The sequence below is a fragment of the Echeneis naucrates genome, chromosome 10 (assembly GCF_900963305.1).
Source record: "Echeneis naucrates chromosome 10, fEcheNa1.1, whole genome shotgun sequence".
In the NCBI taxonomy this organism is placed as follows: domain Eukaryota; kingdom Metazoa; phylum Chordata; class Actinopteri; order Carangiformes; family Echeneidae; genus Echeneis; species Echeneis naucrates.
The window spans coordinates 12,201,616-12,223,287 of record NC_042520.1 but is presented as its reverse complement, the minus strand read 5'-3'; the positions used below and the strand labels follow the sequence as shown (position 1 = coordinate 12,223,287).

General features: G+C 40.3%; 1 protein-coding gene across 1 annotated transcript in view; it reads right to left on the bottom strand.

Annotated features, from left to right (window-relative positions):
- The window catches only part of trpc7b (transient receptor potential cation channel, subfamily C, member 7b), a 47,290-nt gene continuing 25,618 nt past the window's right edge, over positions 1 to 21,672 (bottom strand). Inside the window, exons 8-13 of the mRNA XM_029512226.1 lie at positions 7,893 to 8,088; positions 6,980 to 7,202; positions 4,353 to 4,357; positions 4,114 to 4,188; positions 3,097 to 3,172; positions 1 to 2,815 (exon numbers count right to left, since the gene is read on the bottom strand). Coding sequence (XP_029368086.1) covers positions 2,676 to 2,815; positions 3,097 to 3,172; positions 4,114 to 4,188; positions 4,353 to 4,357; positions 6,980 to 7,202; positions 7,893 to 8,088 — 715 coding nt within the window. The 3' untranslated portion in view covers positions 1 to 2,675. The remainder of the gene's footprint in view (positions 2,816 to 3,096; positions 3,173 to 4,113; positions 4,189 to 4,352; positions 4,358 to 6,979; positions 7,203 to 7,892; positions 8,089 to 21,672) is intronic.

Below are 21,672 nucleotides of genomic sequence, written 5' to 3'. Positions count from 1 at the left end.
TTAATCAACATGTCTTGTGTAGAAGTTAAAAAGACAGTTTTTCAGGTTATTTGTCATTCTGGCAGTGGGAGTAATTAAAAACCATCTCTTTCCATTGGTAGCTTAGTTCTACACCCAGAAAATCGCTAGCTGCTCTTTAGCTCTGACTCAGTACAAATAAATATTGATACTTGTTTGAGTGGAACTACTTCTTTGACAGAAACTTGACTCTAAACGACATTTGTGCATTGGCAACTAAATATTATTTTTACATGTTGAAAACCTTATATCTCATAATGGCCTGTGATTTAAACAATCTCTCAGTTTCAATAGTGCAAACAAATGTTTTTGGCCAGCTACACCTACTAGTGACTTAAGGATTTTAACCTAGGAAGCTTAAAGACTACCTACAAAGATACTGATATATTTGTAATACAGGTCTCACCGTCTTGTAAGCTTTAGTATAATGGACAATGACTTTAAGATGAACAAGCTCCGATATTCTTATCACCCCAACACAAATGATAGCAATACCTCCCCAACTGTGTTAATAGGTTTAGTAGATTCCTGTTGGTCCTTCCCCTAGGGCTAATGGGCTCTGATAGCATCCAGACAATAATTGAATCATAATGTTGTGAGGTTTTAACTTGATAGTATTTTATTTTGGATATTATCCAATAGGCTTTGAGAAGGAATGGGAGGATGGGGGCTTTATTATATATTCTGGCAGTCTCAAATCAGAGCGCAATCCGGAAGAGAACCTGTAAAATTTGTTGCTCCAAAAAGTTTTATTCCATAAAAATTGAAAACTCAAATTGTCTAACACAGACCAGTGTTGCGTTGAAACTGGATGTTGCTGTGTGTTCAGAAGTATTTGGAGCCATGGTAAGTCTTAAAGAAAAAATGTGTTACCCAAGGAATTATTTGGGCATTTGAACATAATGTGAGCGAATCTCACACCAACCGTTAAATATTGGCTAAATTGGATAAATTCTGTTCAGTGGTGGGTCGTCTGTATCTAAAAAATGGGCTGATGGCTTTCCATCCATTCTACCCAAGCTTTACCAACCCATTTATATCTACATTTATATGTTGGTTGTTGAAGAAAGTGTTCCCCTTTGAACGCAAAAAAATCTCATAATGGGTAGAATTACCAATTTCTCTAATTGCACATTAAAATTGACACATTTTTTCCCCCCCCAGTCTTAGTTAAAGCAGTTCATTTATTATCTATACATCCATGTTTCAGTTGGATGACTGTTGCTGAATACAACAAGCAGCAGGAGTCTCCAAAAGAAACACAAGACCCCTAAATTACTCCACACAGCTTGCAGCAGTATCCCAGCGTTTTGGAGACAGGTGACTGCACTACTCTCTTAAAAGATAAATATCACATATCCCTGCAGCCATATCTACTTGATTTTCTCATCACATAAATGTCTAGTTTCCATAAAGCAATCAGACAGAGGAGTTTGGCTGTCTTTGTGTGCTTCTTGTAAGCACTGACCCACTGCATTTACAGCTGTAAGTCCCTCGAGGACATGTCGCTTTTGGTTGTTACGTTGGCAAACAAGTTGCACAGGGACACTTTGTGCTGCAAAAGCACAGTGATGAGGCAATTCAAAGCTTTTATCTAGGTCATATTTCAACAGTTTTATTGGTTTAAAGATGTTCTATTATACATGAGACCTAAACTGTAAACAAAGAAACAAAGATATTGTGAGGATCTATTAAAAAAGATGCTGTCTGGAGTAATATTATTGCCATAATGACAATTTTGTAACTCTACAAAATGTTTTTTTAATGGTGGGAAAAAGTGGGAAAAAGTCCATCCCCACCCCCGCCTTCTTTCTGTGTGTGTACACACACACACACACACACACACACACACACACACACACACACAACATTCTATGCATTATATGGACATACAAAGTTCTCTGACTGATTAAAATGGGATAGTGATTTTTCTTAATGACTCTCAGCTGAGTGCATAAATCCCACAGTGCTTCCTGCTTTTTCCTGAAATTTCAGACCCCTGATAACAAACTGTGCATTGTGGAAGGAAATGCATTAATTAGACAGCCTGGTGGGTAAAATGGTGTTTAGTATCTCAACAGGCATCACTGCTTGTCCAGACAAAATGACGATACAGAAGCAAAGTCAACTTTTCCGGTGTGAATAACATTGGTAGTTTTTTTTATGCCTCCCTCCCCTCTGGCCTGGCCTCACTGTCATGCCCTTTCTGGATTTCCCTCTCTCTCTCCTAACTTGGCAGAGGATGAGGGGCCCCTCTCTGCCTGAGCCATCTTCCCTGGGGTACCTCTACTTATCTCATGGTGTGTTCTCCTCCTCCTTCATCTCCTTCTTTCTCACCATCCAGCATGTGAATCTCTGTCTGTTTTCCTCTCCTCTCTCACTGTGTGAAGCTTTCAATTAGAACTCAATTGTCAATGCAACCCCTGTCCCCTGAAGTCCCCTCTGACTTTTTGACTTCATTCTCACCTTCTTCTTTTTCTTTAAGTCATTTCTAAATGGCATATTGCATACAAATCATTTCCTTTTTGCCTAATTTTAGCTACTTTCATTGTGCGCCTACTTTGTCTCTGCCTCTCCCTGCTCTCTGCACTCCTCCTGGTTTCCCTTCTCTTTCACAGCTTTCTCTCTCATTCCCTCGCTACCTCTTGTGAGTCCTGTCAGTGTCTCATGGTGTTCTTGCCAAACTTGTCACCGAGTTGTTGGATGAGCAGAGCCAGCTCTCCAGCGGCCTGGGACTTCTCCTCCAGGAGCTCATAACGGAGGCTGGAAATGTCTTGCTTGATCTCCTTCAGCTCACCTACAACACAGTTGTACATGGACACACAACCAGAAGATGTGCACATGAGCAAAAAAATGGCATGAATGCAAGTGAGCACTTATCTATAAGGTCATAAAACTGCCATATGTGACACAAGTACCAATTCGCAGGAGTACAGTGCATACAATCAATCCTTTGCAGCTTTTACAGCTGCATGACCTCATTTCATGGACTTTATCTCACACACGCAGACACACACTACTCCTGTCCCTCAAAGACTCACACACAATAATGACAGAATAGGAAAGGGAATTTTTTACCTTCATTGACTTCATCGCTCTCTCTGTCCACTTGAGCCTTTAGCACATACCGCTTAATCAGGCGCTTCATGATCTTCTACAAGGAAAGAAAAACGTTTAAATGAGAAAATGTCACAAAGTGATGGAATAACATGCAGTGCATACACCCAGTAAATAAACTCGCTAATTACTGTGATGGACTGGCGACCTGTCCAGGGTGTGCCCTGCCCTCGCCCAGTGTGAGCTGGGATTGGCTCCAGCACCCCCACAACCCGGAAACACATAAGCAGTTTAAGATGAATGAATGAATGAAAACTCGCTAATTACATTGAAGCCATGTGCTCTTGTGCATAAACATGGACATGCACACAAAGCCATTCAGGCAGTGGTAGAAAACAGCACTGCGCCTCTGAGATGGTATATTAAATGTTGAGTATTGATCTACAGCCAGCAGGGATGACCTGCAGCCACTTTAAGGGTCTAGTAGACGATCCCTGCATGCGGGGACTCTGCAAATGGGTCAATACCTGTCACCACACATGCAAATGTCATGTCAAGTGACATCTCAATGCGTTGTATGGCAATGCGGCTCTTGTGTGCCTGATGAAGAGGGGGGGGGGGGAAACACACTATTGCTATCAAACTACTAAATTGGAAGGTTTAAGGCAGAAGTGCAACAGACCAATAGTTAGATTTCCCCTCAGGGCAAAGGTCTCAGACAGACTAAGGAGGACAGCATCTTTCTTCACAGTGTGATACTTTGAGCTCATTTATTGAGTGCCTGCTTTCAATCTCTGCCAAACTGCTCATTAGAGGCATTTTCAGCCCTGCTCCCTTTCTCTTTTTGCCAGTTCTCCTCCTGCGGTTTCACTCACAATCACTTGCTTCATCCTGTCTTCCATTTGAACCCCAATAGCTTTTCTTTCATATTCTCAGCCTGTTTCCCTCATTTCTTTCTTCCTTTTTCCCACTTTCCTTTCTGACATTCTCCAGTTCAGCTTTGACTCATCTTCACCCTCTCTTTGCTCATTGTCTTACCTGATACCTGGTTGGGTGTTTTCTAGATTTTCTTGGTACGAACTCCTCTCCTGGTCGTGGAAAAGACCTGAAGTGCTCATCCTGTGGAAAAACCAGTCAAGTGTTACCATCACATTTCAGGGTTGAGTGACTGTTCGCATTGGAAGCAGTTGAAATGGGGGTGAGAGGAGACCAAAAAAAAAAAGATACAAGAATAGAACAAAATGCTCTGAGACTGTACTAACTGCAGATGTGAACACTTCCACTTCCATGGGCTTGCTCTGCAGCTTGTGGGCCACTTCAGTGCTATAGTATTGATAATGCTTTAAATATAAGCGTGAACACGTGCTAAAAACAGAATGGACACAATTGCTTTTTACAAAACTGTGAACGTTAAATTTGATTAATTCTGGAATGCTGAGCATCATAACCAACAAACATTATTTGGATTTATTATGTCTTTTACAAAGACTCTGGTGTAAAGGTGTCAACTATAAACTAAAGATGTCAGTTATCATTGAAGGTTACATTAAGTTACCACACACAAATAGTTTTTCATTTTGCAGACAAACTAATCCTTTGTTTAAATATGAAAATGTAGTTATTTTTGTTGGACTATTTGGAACTGACGACACATGAAAAAACAACCATTTCTTACTGAGAGGCAAATTAATGCTATCAACACACACTGTTTTTACCGACCATCGCAACCAGATGGGAACAACTGTTCCACCTCCATGTGGATGTGAGGAGCACAGCTTTTATGTGGGGGTTTTCCAAAGACTCTTTCTCTGATGAGGATTCTGTGAGCCAGCTTTATCTGCTTTGTTGGCCTTTGCTGCCCCCATGTATCAGATATCAATGGAATTAAATATTTGGGAAGAAATTCATTGTCCTAAGGCATGTTGAGCATTAAGTCTATTTACTTACTGAACAAACTTGTGACTTTTTAAAACAAAATCACATTCATATATGGATGTTTCAGGTAAAACTTTTCCCAATCCAGTCAAGGCAAAGGCAAAAAATTAAGACTCAAAAAGAGCACCCTGACTTTTCTAAATCTCACTTGACATTCTCAATGCTGCACTCTCTTCGAGCGTGAGCTTATGTATTGATCGCTTTCTGCACCTGCTTTGCTCTGCTGTTAAAGTGTCAGAACAACAGAGAACTTTAGGGGCTCAGCGAAGCAGTGGGGTGGAACCCATCTTGTCCCCATCTACACCTCGGCCAGGCATTTGAGCAGACGCAGGCAGATCCAATGTCCTGACTAATATCTTCACCGTGGCAACAAGGTGAGCCATTTGAGCTGAGGAATTAAACAGAGGAAATGCCTTTAGACAAGGCCAAGCAAGATTGAGTCCATGTAAAATGGGCTATGCGGGTTTCTTCACGCAAGACGACTTCTTCTTCTTCTTTTTATTATCGTGTTTCTATTTAGATGGATAGTCGCTGAGAGGGAGAAAATGTGGAGAGGAACATTTCTTGCTGTATCCCAGGCTTTTGTTGGGAATATCAAAAATTTTTGTGACGCAACCACAAGGCCTTCTGAGCAGTGGTGTAGTTGAGGTGATACGCTGGTATACGCCGTATACCCACTAGAAGAGAGTATGCCTTCTTAAAAATGCACGATGACACGCAACATCATTTTGTGACTGCACTTTCACTCTTTCGCCCCTTCTGTGTTACTCACTTTTGGATGTCTGGGGCATCTGTCACCTGTGGCCTGTGACCTGTTGCTAAGCAACAGAAACACACTTGTTCGGCTCTGACAAACCCCGCAATATTATTCTTTTCCCTACCAGAATTTGATCAGTCTACCATTCAAGTTAGCGAGCGCTAAACACGAAGGAGGCATGAAACGAAAGCAGATGACAATATTTCAGTGATTTCAGAACTTTTCCCCACCTACGGCTACGACAGAAGAAGAACCAGGTGAGGCGGCTGTCCTAAATAAGGTGACAGAGAATGAGCAAAGTTAGCCAGTAAGTTAGCATGGTTATCTGTAGCAAGGGATGATTGGTTAGAACTAGCTAACTTGACCAACGTTCGTGTGGTGGATCAATGGAAGAGAAAGGAAGCAAGATACTGTGTGTGTGTGTGTGTGTGTGTGTGTGGCTTATTGATAACGCATAACCAGTCTCAAGATGCATACTCTATGCATTATTGAGTGTGATGGTGCTCATGAGGTGTTGCATAGAGACAGGTGTCGCTCCGCGATGCATCGCTCTAGGATGAATGAGTACAAGTTTAACTTCAAACCCACTACAAAAGAGTAGACTACACCACTACTTCTGAGCACACTCTTCAAACAGCACTGCAAAAGCTGAAGGTGCAATCAGACCTATTCACATAAGCAGCTGCACTGCAGGTGTGTTTGATGCAATTAGTGAGCTTGTCGTTTGCCCTTTTCCAATTTCAACAATTCGTTAACTAAGGCCAGATTGTAAGCAAACAACAGCTTGAAGAGGACGTGCAGAAGTGAAAGAGCACAAGTGGCAGTAAACAAGCAATTAGTATGTCAAACGCTGTAGAAAAGTAATCTTAAAATATCAAGAGAATAACCAAAAACAAAGAACCATGGTCAGATGAGATGAACTGTTCCTTTAAGTAATGCATGTTTAAGAAAAAAATAGGGCCAGACATAGTCAGAGATGAGCTTTTTTGGCTCCTATCAGTTCTTACAAAATGTTGGAATAATTCAAAAAGAAATACTGACATAACTTGGCTTGGAAACGATTGGCTTTTCATCCTTATATCAAGAATGATCTCTAGCCATTGGCCATCAGTTGTTCAATGTTATACAAGATAATATATTCATGGTAACAAAAAACTTTTTAACTGTGTCTGGAATTTGTCATGACACCAGGAATAAAATTGTTCCTTAGACTGGCCTTTGCCTGTGAGTTGAGCATGCCCATCTCCAATTCGTTATGGCGATGGCCGTTGACCTTGCAGAGGCGTATTAGGCAGGACTTGATGCGGAGGACCAGGTAGTAGAAAGACTTGGGGCTGGGAACCAGGTTGAAAGGGGCTGGCAGGGTGCGGCCCTCATCAAAGTAGGATAGCCACAACTTGGCTCGGGCAAACTTCCACTCCACGTCAGAATCCTCCTGCAGAGACACAGTGACAGGGACAGAGTGCATTTGAAACAACTTGCGCTGGCTTTGAGTGCGGGGGGAAAAAAAAGAAAAAGAAAAAGAAATCAAAATTCTTAGTTATTTTCTTTTTAGTATCATAGAATCATATCATAGTAGAACGAGTAATCAGTTTAATTCAATGGTTCACTTTTAGTCACAACAATCAAGTTCAGACAATAAATGAAATCATTCAAAAAATTAACAACAGGATATTAAATTACAGTGGGAATAGTTTATGTGGTGAAATAGCAAATTGAAGCAACTATTTGTTTTTATATATAATTATGATAATTACAGTGGAACTATGTTGGGTTTACAGAATCAGACTTTAACATCATAGGAGAATTTGAGAAAGTCTACTGGGTTACTTAATGCTAAAAACAAAAAAAAAAAACAACTTAACACCTCTAAACTCTCACTAGTGGTCCTTTTCATCGTAGTAGTATGACTGTCAGTGTTTTTAGCATATTTAGAAAATACTACCACAGTTCCTTTCCTGTCAGTTTTTGTTTTATATTTCTATGCTTTTGTTTAAAGCCACTGTTTTGATCTCTCTTTTGTCTCTAATTCTTTTGGAGGCACAGAGGTCATCAAAGAATGATCCTAATTAACTTGTTGACAATAATACACCTTTTCTGTATTGTCTGACCATATTATTCATACCTCTATCTCCTGGTATGAGCTATTGATCATGGCAATGAGCATGTTGAGAAGAACGACCACCATGGTGACATTATAGACACCATACAACACGTATCCAATGTTCTCTATGAACTTATGGTCGTACTTCAGCACCACCGAGATCACCTCCGACAGCCCAAAGATCGACCAGAAGAGAGTCTTAAAACTCTCCTCCACGCTGTTAGGAAAGAGAGCAAGAGAAAACATGAGAGTGAGGAAGGAAGCTCTTAGACACACTCAAAAGCCTTCTGTGTTAAAAGCTAATTGCTCTTTTCATCACATTCACACACACATGCGAATGCAGGAAATGCACTTTAGTGTCGTGGGGTTTATGAAGTGGCACGGATGAAATACCTGATGAGCCATGTCAAATTTTAACACATCATTGCTTTTATCCATCCCTCTCACTCTCTCTCTCTCTCTCTCACACACACACACACACGCACGCACGCACAACAATATGTTTGTCTACTTGTAGGTGTTTACACCTACAAACAGAAAATGAGTCATCAATGATCTTGAGGGATCATTTGGTTTATAGAGCACAGTTCATTAAGTCTGCAGGCTGGGTCAACCTCTACATAAAACAGAAGCAGGAACATTGCTGCAGTAAAAGTTTGTTTCTCCTGCCATAAGTTAAAATGTGTGGGATTTTTTAGGACCCCATGGCTGTAGTCAAAAAAGAAATAAATATTTTTTAAATTAAAGTTTAATTTGAAGGTCCGTGTGAATTCAAATTCTGCGTGCTGATTGAAAAAATATTTTGAGGTCAAGAGTACATAGACATTTATCCCGAGGAACCAATCTTTAACACTGACTGTGTGCTTGTGTACATGAGGCCAAACTCAGAAGAACAGTAGATTAGGTAAATCAACAAAGCTGCAAGACCTGTGAACACTGACATTCAGGTTGACAACATTCCTGTTCATAACATTCCTATTATTAAATATTCCATGAATGAGTGGCAAGAGAGGACCTAAGATGACAGAAGGGGGCTCGACGGGAGGAAGAAACCACCTGGTTGGATTGCTTGAGGTGATGGATGTGGAGGGAGGCTATGGAGAGAAGATCTGTCGGCTCCTTATCTAGAGACATGAGTACCTTCCTAATTAACTTCTATGAAACACAGTTTAAATGGCAGGCAGAAAGATGGTGGAAGCACACAGGAACACCTGAAAACAGAGGCTCCTCTGGGTACCTTGATTTTGACCTTTCAGGGCAAAAAAACAAAACTGTTTTTAACTTTAAAACCCTGATCTGTTAGAGCACCTGTTCTCGCTCCGTAACTGCGCTACAAAACATCTAACAATAGGCCCTGCCTTCCTGCAATACATTTTCCTGAAAAAGACTTCTGGTTTGCAGGAAAGATTTACCAACGCTTTGAATTTTCCCATCAGGTATGAAGAGCCTGAACAAACTCACTCTCACTGCTTATACACTGAAGACTGTCTCTTCATGTGTTATGTTGAATGAACCTCATTCAGTTTTGTTGCTCATTAGAAACAGCTCTCTTCAATCAAAGCCTTTTTTGGGCTGGGATTTGGGTTATTGCTTACAGTAACTGCTTCCTGTGCTTATGTTGATAACATAACCTCTGAATCAATCACTCTTTCTCTGAACTTGCCCGCACATGAAGTGATCCTGTCCTGAGACTGTCTAAACTGAAAACAGGTATAAGGATTGTTGTGTAATATTTACAAAATATACAGTTTCCCTTAATGATTCTCTCTAGTGAGTTGTGTTACACTAGTTACATTAGAGCTGAACAGGCTGCACCTGCAGCAGTGGTTGTGGGATGGGGTTGGGGAGGAGAGGGTTCTGTGCCTCTGTCTAATGTTACACTGCTGAACAGGCATTCAAGGTTGGTGTTGCTATTAGTAATTTGGATGGAATCAAAGATCTATGAGTCCTAGATCCAATTCCTTATTATTACTATTTAGCAGAGGGGAACCCTCTGGGCCTCCAAAGTATTCACTGAAGGCCTAAGAAAAAATACTGAAAGAATTTTTGGACTATACACACACACACATATATATATATATATAATTTAGTTTTTCAATTATTTTTATTCAGTCAGTCGTACTAATAATTTCTAGTTCATTGTTATAAACTTGAACGAATGTTTCTTGGGAAACAATGGGTTAATATAATAGAACAAGAAACGGATGAATCACAACTTTTCTTCCAAGGGTATCTGGGTAGGCTATTGAATCAGTGATCACTCTTGCTGGACCGGTGGCTATGACAAAGTCAATGTGGGCATGAATTTGAGTTTGACAGGTGTTGAGTTGCGGTCGGGACCATATCGCGAATACTTAGGAGAACATTTATACGTCAATACATATGACCCTCTGAAACCGATTGAGTGGAGGGAAGAAAGACAGAAGACGATTTAGAGAGCAGGGAAATGGCGGGAGCTAACAAATAAGAAGAATGTGTGGCTGATATTTTGCATTCTCGCTTTTCAAGATTGCCTTTTCAGGAAAAACTGGATATTATCCAAAAAGGTCGACTATCGCCTGACTTGCCAGGATTGGCGCAAGCTAGCAAGTGCTACCATCTGCATTTTCAAGCTCGCAGCTACAGGCTAACAGGCAGCAGCAGATAAGAGTCAGAGTCAGAGCCACAGCAGCAGAACAGAGTCAGAGCCACAGCAGCAGCAGAGTCAGAGCCACAGCAGCAGAACAGAGTCAGAGTCAGAGTCAGAGCCACAGCAGCAGAACAGAGTCGGAGTCAGAGTCAGAGCCACAGCAGCAGAACAGAGTCGGAGTCAGAGTCAGAGCCACAGCAGAAGAAGCACAAAACTGAATTTGTAAGAAGTATACTGTAGGCCTAGACCTACAATTTGCAGACAGTTTTATAGCCATTAAGGCCACTGAAAAAGGGCTGAACATAATTTACAAAGAGCTTTTTCCCTTTCCCATTTAATCTCAGGAGGTATTTGTGTTATACTTTTGGCAGATATATTAAATCTACATTGAAATTCAATTGTGTCTAAGCTGAAACAAACACAAAAAACATTGGATCAGCTAAACAAATATGCGAGGTAAGTGAATGTGCGATTTGCTTGTTCCATTTAGTTTTTTTTAATTAAATTATGTCATGATAGCCAGCTTTGAATGTATGTTTTTCCAGAATCACCTTGGTGTGTTGTGAAGCCAGTTGGGGCAAATAAACCTTTAATATGCTGAACGTCCATGTGACAGGGCTCTGGCTATTATTTGGATTGCTATGTTTAATCTTTTATTGCTACATGTGGTCCTATTGAGGGCCCAGGGTCTGTCTCCACAGTTCGCCACTGCTATTTAGCAAAGAAAAACATCTGTGTTGGAAAAATTGCACAGCTCTCAGATCACAAAGAGGTGGTAGCAAGATGATGCGCCAGATGTGTTAACATGCCTTTACTACTCTTTAATTACTGCTACCCAAAGCAAGAACTGAACACATAAATAAAGCATTTATCAATTATTTTCAAGACTAGAATTATAAACACATTTGTGTAACAGAGGCAGCAGCTATATAGTTGTGATATGCCTAAATATATATATGTGTGTGTGTTTGCAGAAGCATGCACATTACTATCAAACCGACAGTGTCACAGATGCAACAGGCTCTGGAGGCATGCAGAAATAAAGACACAACCACAAGGACTTACAACACTTTAAGTGGTTTTCTTCTTGGCGTTGTGGTAATAGAAGGTCTCGACAGCAGATGGGCCATAGTTTCAAGACTAGTCCCATCTGAAGGCTGTTTACACAGATACCACCTTCTTCCCCTCCATATACATCACACACATCCTCCAGACTATTGCGCAATCAGGAGAGCTGAAGACGGTAATTTGGCAGACTTGGCTTGAAAACCTGTTATTTCTAGGCATCGCTCTAAATAATGTCTCATCGTCTATGTGGCGCTTCTTCCAAGTAAAAATGCTTTCCTGTGGCTGTGAAATATGAGAGAAGTAAAAAAAGGAGAACGGACGAGTCTATGTCATATCCCAATTAACTTTTAACATCTCCTGCCTACCCGCATGAAACGCTCACTCGATTTTTATGTTTTCAAGATGTGTGTAGATAATGACGAAGGGCCTTTGTTCCAGGCAACATTAATATGCCACTGAGCGCACATTCACACACTAAATTGTTATTACTGACTCATCACAAGGCAGATTATTTTTTTATTAATTATATTATTTATTATTTCTATAAATTGTTAATCTGTTCTGAATCGAACCCTCCAAGTCAATCATGGCATACATATCCAACACCTCCTCACTTCTGTCAATAATACACCGACACAGAGAGAATATGGATAGCATTAATGGGCTAAGGGTTTTCTTCCATCCTAGATTCTGTTGATTCACGGGCAGCCAGTGTTGCTGTGTATAATTGTTTGGTGACCATGTTTTCTTGTTTTTTTTTTTTTTTTTTACTTCATTCAAATCTGCATGAGATACTGTCTCTCTCAAGGAGGAAGCCCAGTTATGGAAAATCTGAAATGTATCCCTGCAGATCACAACATGGGTAAATTTTAATTCGTATTCTGCTAATGTTAGCAAAGGTACTGGTCACGTGTGTATTATGCAATAGTCTGTTATTAAGATGGATGAGCTCCTGGGTGCTCTGGATAATGGAAGATGTTTCTAACAACGTAAGAATTTGATTATTGTGTGCGTGTGTGTGTGTTTGTTTTACAAACAGCTTTGTACCACTGTACAACAGGCAGTGAATCAGCAGAGACAGTGGGATCTGGAGACAAAGACAGACAGTATGTTATTATCTGTTATTAAGAGTGGCAGCTCCCAATGGGGCGCATTCAGTATGATGGCTTCTTACACAGATACATGCACAGGCACAGACACACACACACACACACACACACATATAGCCCTGTAGGACGTGGACATCAAAGAACTGAACCTGTAACACACTTTCTCCATCGACCACATACACACACACCCCTGCTAGATACAGCATAGTGGGTGTCTCTGTGTGTGTGTGTGTGTGTGTGTGGGAAACCGTGAGTCAATTTGGCCCTGCAGGAGTAGTCCAAACTCAATCACTGACAGGCGAAAATCAACCTCTTCCCCCCAGAGACATCCCCTCCATCCACCGTCTCTCTGGCTTTATGCTATTCTGTCATCTTTGTTTTCCTTCTCACTATCATCTCTTGTTCTCATTTTTTCTCATTATTTTCCAATTGCTTTTGCTTTTGTGTCTTTATCTATGACATGCCATCTTTCATTCCAGCAGCTATTTCTGTCACTCAGTCTGTTCATACGAGTATACTTTTTTCATTATTTTTTCCTCATTTATTTTTACTCTTTCATTAATCTGTAGCAATATCCTCACCCTGGCCAAATGCATATATGAATGCAGGTACGAAGTGCTGCACCCAGCCTTCTGCCCTTCAGTCATTAGATATTACATTTCTTTTCATTCGCCTTCTTTCCTCTTTTCTCCTCTCGTTTTGTCCATCAGGAAAATATGGACAAAACCTCTTTAAATTTTAAACTGAATTCAACTTTCTATCTGTTATACCATAAAAGCTGTCACCATGGAGACAGCGGTCATGGGGTCTTGCCTACTTCGGCTGCTTATGTGTGAATGAATGCAAGTGCTTGTGTGTCTTATAGAGACAGAAGGGGAAGAAGGAAAAATAAATTGATGTGTGCATCCCATAAGCTTGTCTGTTATACGTATGATTAACAGAGGAATACAGATAGAGGCAGAAAAGGACCAATGCACAAGAAGGCTGTTCTTCGCCTGTGCCTTCAGGCAAGCTGTGAGAAAATGAATTAGATTAGGAATACAACACCACAAGGGAAGAAATTGTAATTAAGAGTTTTGATTTTTTTTATTTTTTATTTTTAGAATTTGCCTGCACCCTTGCTGTGTTCAGTCCCTGTGTTAGCTTGTGTATTTATCCAGGCACAAACCAATGTGTGGACTGATTTTGACGATTATTGTGTGATATTAGACAAATTGATGGCTCCTCCAGAAAACAGCTGAAAAGGTACTTTTTGGTTTGTTCGCTTTTTTACTTTTCATTTCAAAGTTTTAATGTTAATTAACCTTTCAGTAAACCTAAAAAAAACCAAAACAAAACAAAACAAGCTATGATTTTCTTGTGGTTGTCCAGATTTTGAGAAAAAAAAACAAAAACAAAAATATATCCTCTTCCTTATTGCATTTAGGGAAGTCTATATCACTTATCAAATGAGACTGAGACCCCAGGACATTGCCCCTCATAGAGATTGGACACATTACAACCAGAAGCAACCAGGACACTATAAATGAGTGAAGGTATGATTTGTGGCGATTTGGCATGTTCAGCAACAAGCGACATTAATAATAATGATGCAAAGCGATATGATATGCAAGTTAAAATTTTATGAAAAGCACAAAAATTGTGTTTGAAGCACTGTTGTGAAAGATTGTTGTGAAGGATGTGAAATGATATGTGAACTGTGTGAGGAATGTTGCAATATAAATTATCCCGTGAAAAGCAGAAGTGCCACCACCCGACCTGGAGAGTAAGGGAATTTGGAATTTGGAAAGGGAAAGTTTCAGACTCTCGAAGAGAGGTCACTGGGAGTTCATGTAAGGTCAAGAGCTTGTACGGGGACATTGTGGGACAAAGAGGAACTGCGAGGGACCGAGTATCTCAGGCACAGGCAAGGACTTCACGGGATCGTTGACAAAAGCAGAACTGCGAACGGAGAAAATAAGGATTTGACATTCAAGCCAAATCCAATGACGCCTTCTCCACCAGCAGTAGGGTTGAGTAAAGCTAGAACTTGATCTCAAACTGGAGGGGCTAGGGCTGAACACTTTGCTGTACAAATGACTGTTCGACTTCCTGACTGGGAGACCACAGGTGGTACAGATCAAATACAATACATCCAGCACGATCATACTGAACATGGGAGTCCCTCAAGGATGTTTGCTGAGCCCCCTGTTCACTCACTTCACTCTGCTGACCCATGACTGCACACTGTTACACAGCTAAAAACTTTATATCAAGTTTGCAGATGACACGAGTGTGGTGGCTCTCATCAGCAACGGTGAAGAGAAACTACAGGAGCGAGGTGAATCGCCTGGCCTTATGATGTAGACACAACAATGTCCACCTGAATGTTGGACATTCCCTAACCCCCCCTACAATCTCTATACATTCCTCCCCTAAAGACTGAATTCTGAACTACAACACATACACTCATTCTACTTAGTCTATAAGCTTTTTCAATTCAAATGCTCGGACTTTGTATTGCATGTCTTTTTGTCCCTTTTTCATTTACATGCCTAGTGTACTTTGTTGGGGTTTACTTTGGCTGTACAATTTTGCACTATGCAAATATATATTTTTACATCCAGATTTTGTTTATTGTCTGTACTGTAGGTCTGAGAGAAACACAATTTCGATTCTCTGTATGTCCTGTGCATACAATAGAACTGACTTTGAATAAAGTTCAAACTTTGACATTTAAAAGCCTGTACCGGTGACACTACATGAATTCACTCTTTTGGTTGTTTCTTTTGCTCCCTTTCTTCTGTCTGTGTGCCTTAATTGTAACTGTGCCTCCTCTCTTCTTTTTGACTTTCAGATGTGCTTGACTGGTAAAGGCTGAAGACCAGACTTCTGCCTTCTCTTCTGAGCTAACAAATTCTCTCTTTTGCTCACCCTAACTCAACCATCTCTGTTGCTCTCAGCCACCACTTATCCTTCATTCAGAGCCCATCCCTCCTGTCTTATCACCTTATCCGACTGTCCATCGTTGTGTAGTTTCATTCATTCTCCCATTGTTTTTTATTCTTCCTCCTGACACTTTCCCCTCAGTCTTCATTTCAGCTTTAACCTCACATTCCCATCTGCGCCTTCTTCTCTGCATGTCTATGTGCGGTATTTTATCCCCTCATCTCTCCCTCTGTCTTCTCCATTTACATCACATTATATGCCTTTGTCCCTAGCTTTAATCTAATATTCCTCTTGACTTACCATCTTATCACTCACTGTGTGTTTGAATTCATCTCAAATGCAATGAATGGTTTACTTGAAGTCCATGTCCCAAAGTAACTTGATGTCTCTAATGAATGTAATGGAAAATAGCAGATCACTATGAGTGAATAGCAATCAGTTCCATGGGCATTGGTCATTATATTACTTCACTGTTGGAAAAAATACCAACATTAATCTCAGTTGTTTAAATTCTTACTGATAAAATGTATGCAGTCTGAAACTGTGCCAAGCCTGCGCCTCTGGCTGCTTGACCTTCTATCATTCTAATTCACCTCTCTGCTCCTTTGTCTGTGCATCCTGGCTGATCTCCAACATTTGCCTGAACACCCAGCCAAGCCAAAAACACCCTCCTCTGCCCCTGCTCTTCCCGGTGGACTTCCTGCAGACTACCGCCCTAGTTTGTTAGTTTTGAAGTTGCATTTAGTCTGGTTTATATCCATCTTTCACTTCATCATCGATAGAAACCTTATCATGCTTTTGTTCCAAAGCCTTTCGCATCCTGCATTGTCTTTTTCCTCGTCCAAAATCTGCATGGCTTAAACCAGTGACTATTTCAAAACATGCCACCATTTCACCCACTGTGTCTCCTTTCTCCCTTTTCCCCTCCCATCCTCTCACTCACTGTCACTCCTGTACAGTGTTGTCATCCATGGCTGAGTAGAACACGGATGTAGATCCGCTGCTCCACCAGCACTGTCCAAATCAAAATCCTCATAAGCCTCAGTACACAGTACATTATGCATGCAGTCTCTGTTTGTAAACTGACGTGTGAAAATGTTTGTTTGCCCAGTTAAGCATCTGGTAGAGCATATGCAAAAAGAAACAATGAAAGAGTGACTGTGCGAATGTTGTGCATCTGTCCCTGCTTAAGTGTATTTGCACATCTCTCATTTTACTGTGCAACCCCTCAACAAGGAACATGTGGTGTGTCTGTGTGTGTGTGTGTGTGTGTGTGTGTGTGTGTTTGTTCAATTTGTCACTGAGACATACTGTATCCATCTGGGGATGCACTTCTCTGGGGATCAGGTATGTGTGTGGCTATTACTGCTCACACTTAACTAAGCCTGATCCAGATGTGCATTGCATGGAGGTGTGAGAGTTTCACAAGTGTAACTGTGTCTGTGCGAGGGAGCCTGATGTTTTATGCCATAACTAGTCTGACTGGGCCCTCCTGGGGAATTATTACTACCTTCATGTTGCTCCCTCCTCTTCTCCTAGTATCATAAATATCACACCAGCCCTTTCTTCTGCCATCTCTCTCTCTCTCTCTCACACACACACAGAAATGTTTATAAACACACGCACATATTCATACCCATAAAAGCATATGGGTGACAGAGGAAAAAGATCGAGAAGGGCAATGCTCTTTGGAGAATTGACATTTTTTTGTATTACCATTGACAGTGCTGTTATTAACTTTTACCTTTCCAAAGGGTCACACCTGGTAACTGAATTAAGTGGAACAGAAAAATACACATGGACAGAAACAAAGGAGACATACAATAATGATTCACAGTGCACAGGCCAATTGTGTGAGACAATTATAGTCAAAATATTGAACAAAAAGCTTGATTAGATTTGCCTAACAAAAAACTTTGAAAGCACAAAAATAGAGACATTAGCATTGATCCAGACTGACCCCTAGTGGTAAGATTGACAACAGCAAAAGTTGAATGGGGAATCTGTGATGCTGAAAATCTCTCAATGCTTTCATGCACCAGCTTTAGTTGCACATCCAGTTCCTTTGGTGGCACTGCTGACAATGACAAAGAAGTCTCTAATCTACAGAAAATACAAAAATAAGCATTTAAATAGGCAGAAATTAGTTTCCATGTCAATATAGCTGTGCCAACTCTGAGCAGCCTTGATGTTGGTCTCTAAAGTGGAGAGAAGGTTGTATACTCATGATGGAAATAATAATGGTGATGATGGGGTATGTGTTATTACAGGACTGAGGCTTGTTTATGTTCTTGTTCTTTGCATTCTGAGGAGTCTTCATCATGTCATCATGTCTTACTCTTGTACTCGTAAAAACAATGACCAGGTTCTTTCTGACAACGTCAACTCTTGAACTGTTTATCAGCCTGTCTGTCTGTTAAATCCCTCCCATACCCCTGCCGTCTCTCTGTGTGCTCTTCACGTTGTCTGGTCCGTTGGCACCATGCGGGCAGCCAAGCAGAACTCACAGCCTTATAAGACCCCTATGCTGCTTCTTAGCAGAGGAGCCTAAAGCAAAAAGGTGCAGGGAAAGAGAGAGAGCAGAGAGTCTTCACATGGAAAGTCCACAGATCCTTTTATCATCAGTGATTTTATTGATGATGGAATTTTACAATATCTATATAAATGTAATATTATGTGGTAAATGTAAGCAAATAACTAAGGTTGTGACTAAAGCCTGGAAAATGCTGCACATCTGGTATTTGGCCCCATTTAGCCTATCGGTTGTTGCCTTGATGATGCAAAAAAACTGTGTTGAAATGGACCGAGCCTAAGAGATGTGAATATTGAATAAAAATACAACTGGACACAACAGCCCAAGTGCGGGAAGATAGATAGACAGGTGCATAACCAGATAAGAAGAGCATGCAGATAGACAGATGGACAAGCAAGCGGTCTGGCACAGTAAAGTGGCAGGAAAACGGAATCACAAACCCCGTACTGCTTGCCAAAACAACTACAAACAACATGGTGACAATGTTCTGAGGTCATTGTGAGTTTAATCACATCAAATCAATTCAAATTTTTATACTGCCAAATCATTACAAGGTTACTTCAAGGCACTTTACATTTAAAGTGGGTCTAGACCAAACTCTTTATAGCATTATTTAAAAGGGACCCAACAAATCCTACCATGAACAAGCACTTTTTAACAATGGTAAGAAGAATATTCCACTTGCCACTAGCTAGCATGTTTAATCACTCAGCTTTGGCTGCATTTGGAGATGAAACTTGGGTACCAGCAACTGTAAACAGGCCCAAAGGACAAAATCTAAGATGATAGGGAGACGGATGCTAACATCTGGCAGCATTTTTTGCATTTTTTGCAATTTTGCAAAAGAGCATATAAACAAGACCATCAAAATCCACTAAGTACGCTTTAGAACTATCTTCATTCTAACTGCATCAGATGATGGTTTTCTTGTAGCACTGAAGTACAAACCTAAATGCCAGTGGCAAAATTGAAATGACAGAATAACAAGTGACGATATAATTACAAACCTATATGTAAAGCATGTTGCATTTTCCTGGAGTGAGCAGTGTACAGTGACAGTGTATCATGTCATGTCACTGATTGATCGATTGAATGCTTTCCTCGTGTCAGGTGACAGGAAAAGACATGAGATTAAATTTTAGTTTTGACATGATTGATGATAAGAGACTTTACCGAAACATTCTATCTGTGACCAAAGAGTAATAATTTTTGTACAAATAGCAGAAAATTGCAATAGTTTCAGTTGTCAAAGGATAGCAGATAAAGTTAAACAAAGATAAACAAATGAAAATGAGGGAGGGAGAAAGAAGTGTTGTCACTCAGATTGATGTGCTGCGGGAGAGACTGATTGTTTACAAGCAGACTGATATATAAGGTGAGATGGTTGGGTCTATGCAAATGGTTAGGTTGCAGCCTTGAAGTACAAACTTACTTTTCAGTTAAGATGTTTACTTATCCCCTAGAAAGGAATTCAATGATCGCAAAGTTGAACGCAAATCTCCAGCAGATAAAGTGTATTTATACTATAGACGGTTTGTAAATTTAGCTGGTTGATTTTAAAAAAGGAATTTACTTTTATATATCTCAGACTACTAAAGCCAGAACTTTACCATGTTCATGAGCAGTATGAAAAGGAGAATAAAAAATTGATGAAGAGTTGAAATAAGTCTGCTTGCTAATGACATCTAGTTGGCTTTCAATTGGTACAATGGTCTCTGCAAAATAACAGCTTTTTGATAAAACCTACTTCAGGTCAGTGGGTGATAAAAATACCTGACTGCAGCCTGACTACTATTTAATTAAATGATGGTCATTAATTAAATACCAAATAAGGGTCATTTAATTAGGGATTAGGTCTAAGGCCAAAGACAGACTTCATCATTGCCCTCTGACACACTGTCAAAACATGCCCAAGGTTTCACATAACTTTCGCTTTGATGCAAAATTAAGTATATAGTTCAAGAAACCAGTAGTAATTTGTCTCAGCATTAACCACTTGTCATTTCAAAGTTATTTTTCATCAAACACTTGGAATTTAATCGATACTTGTATTGATGCATTTTCTCACTCTCTTTCAGATCATCTTTCAAGCTCTCACTGATGCTTGCCAGCGCATTTTATCTTCCATTTAATTTTTGGTCAATACTTGTTCTTATGGTGGACATAGTTTTGTGGTGCCCTCCTACAGTGCAGAATCCCAAAATGCTGGGATTTTTTTTTTCATAGCTAGACATTTGTTAGAGTTATAAGATTCATGAGCAATTACTAAGTGTGAGTTATAGATTTTAAAAGTGAGGTATTCACCATGTTCTTTTTATATTTAACAAACAGCCTGATTGCTAGCATTAGGTCTGAAGGGAGGATAGAGTTCGATCTGGATGCCACTGATAAAGCACCATGACGTTAATGAACCCAGCAAACAGTCTCACCGATGAGACAAGGGTACATGACGATCTATATTGTCTTGGGGTTTATCGTGTTCTGTGGCCTAATACAAATGGTAGAGAAATAAGAGCAACATGGACACTCTGCATGATTTTTTTTTTTTTTGTTGAACTGCAACAGCAGGGCCAGCTCAAAGCTCCAACACAGTCTCGAATGACTGAATGACTGATTGCATACAGTTGTAGATTGTTGTTAGATTTAGAGATATTTTTATAAACAAATCAGTTTTGAACCTGCCATCTGACTGAATTGTGTATGGATATCAACTGGCGGCTTTAAGTTTCATCCTTGGTTATGGGCAACCTTCTGGGCTGCTCTGCCGTCATTGCTGCTCAGATACTGCAGGAACTGATATAGCACTTCCACTTTACTGTCAAATGAAGTGCTTTTATTGAATGTCTCATTATTATGAAAGGAGGCGGAGGAATAACTAAACATCCAACACAGAGCAAAGACAGCAGGAGAGAGGTAAGAAAAGAGCCCTTGGTAACAACGCTTTGTACCAACCACAATGACCAATTCTACTGTACATATCAAAGGGAGTTAGGGAGGAGTAAAGGCTAAACTAATGCAGTCCAGGCTGCAGTATGTGTGAGAGACACTTAATTTACATAGTCCCTCTAGGACGAAGCACCTCGGCAGCTGACCTGGTGGAACATGTTCCTTTTAGCCTCTGTCCTTGTCATGGCGTCCATGTGAGTCTTGCCTGTAGCCCTTCTCCACATGTCATCCATGCTTTCTCTCACTACAATGGTAATATAGGAAAACCCCTTCAAAAAATTGCTTAACCACCTCTTCTAATTTCTCTCTGAATGGTGATTTCATTAGTAAATATAGACTTAACTGAAATCAGAGCTCAGTTTTGGCTTGAATTTATCAGACGACATGACAGTTATGAACTGCAAATACACTTATGATTTAACAATAAGTGCTCTGATGTGAATCAACCAGCATTTGCCCATCATGTAGCTGGACTACATTTGCCATTTATGTATGCTTGTAAGGATAAGGATGAAATTTTCGGACATGTAGACTAAAATGCGCATGTACGTAAAAACCATGAAACATTATCTGGTCAGCTGTACACAT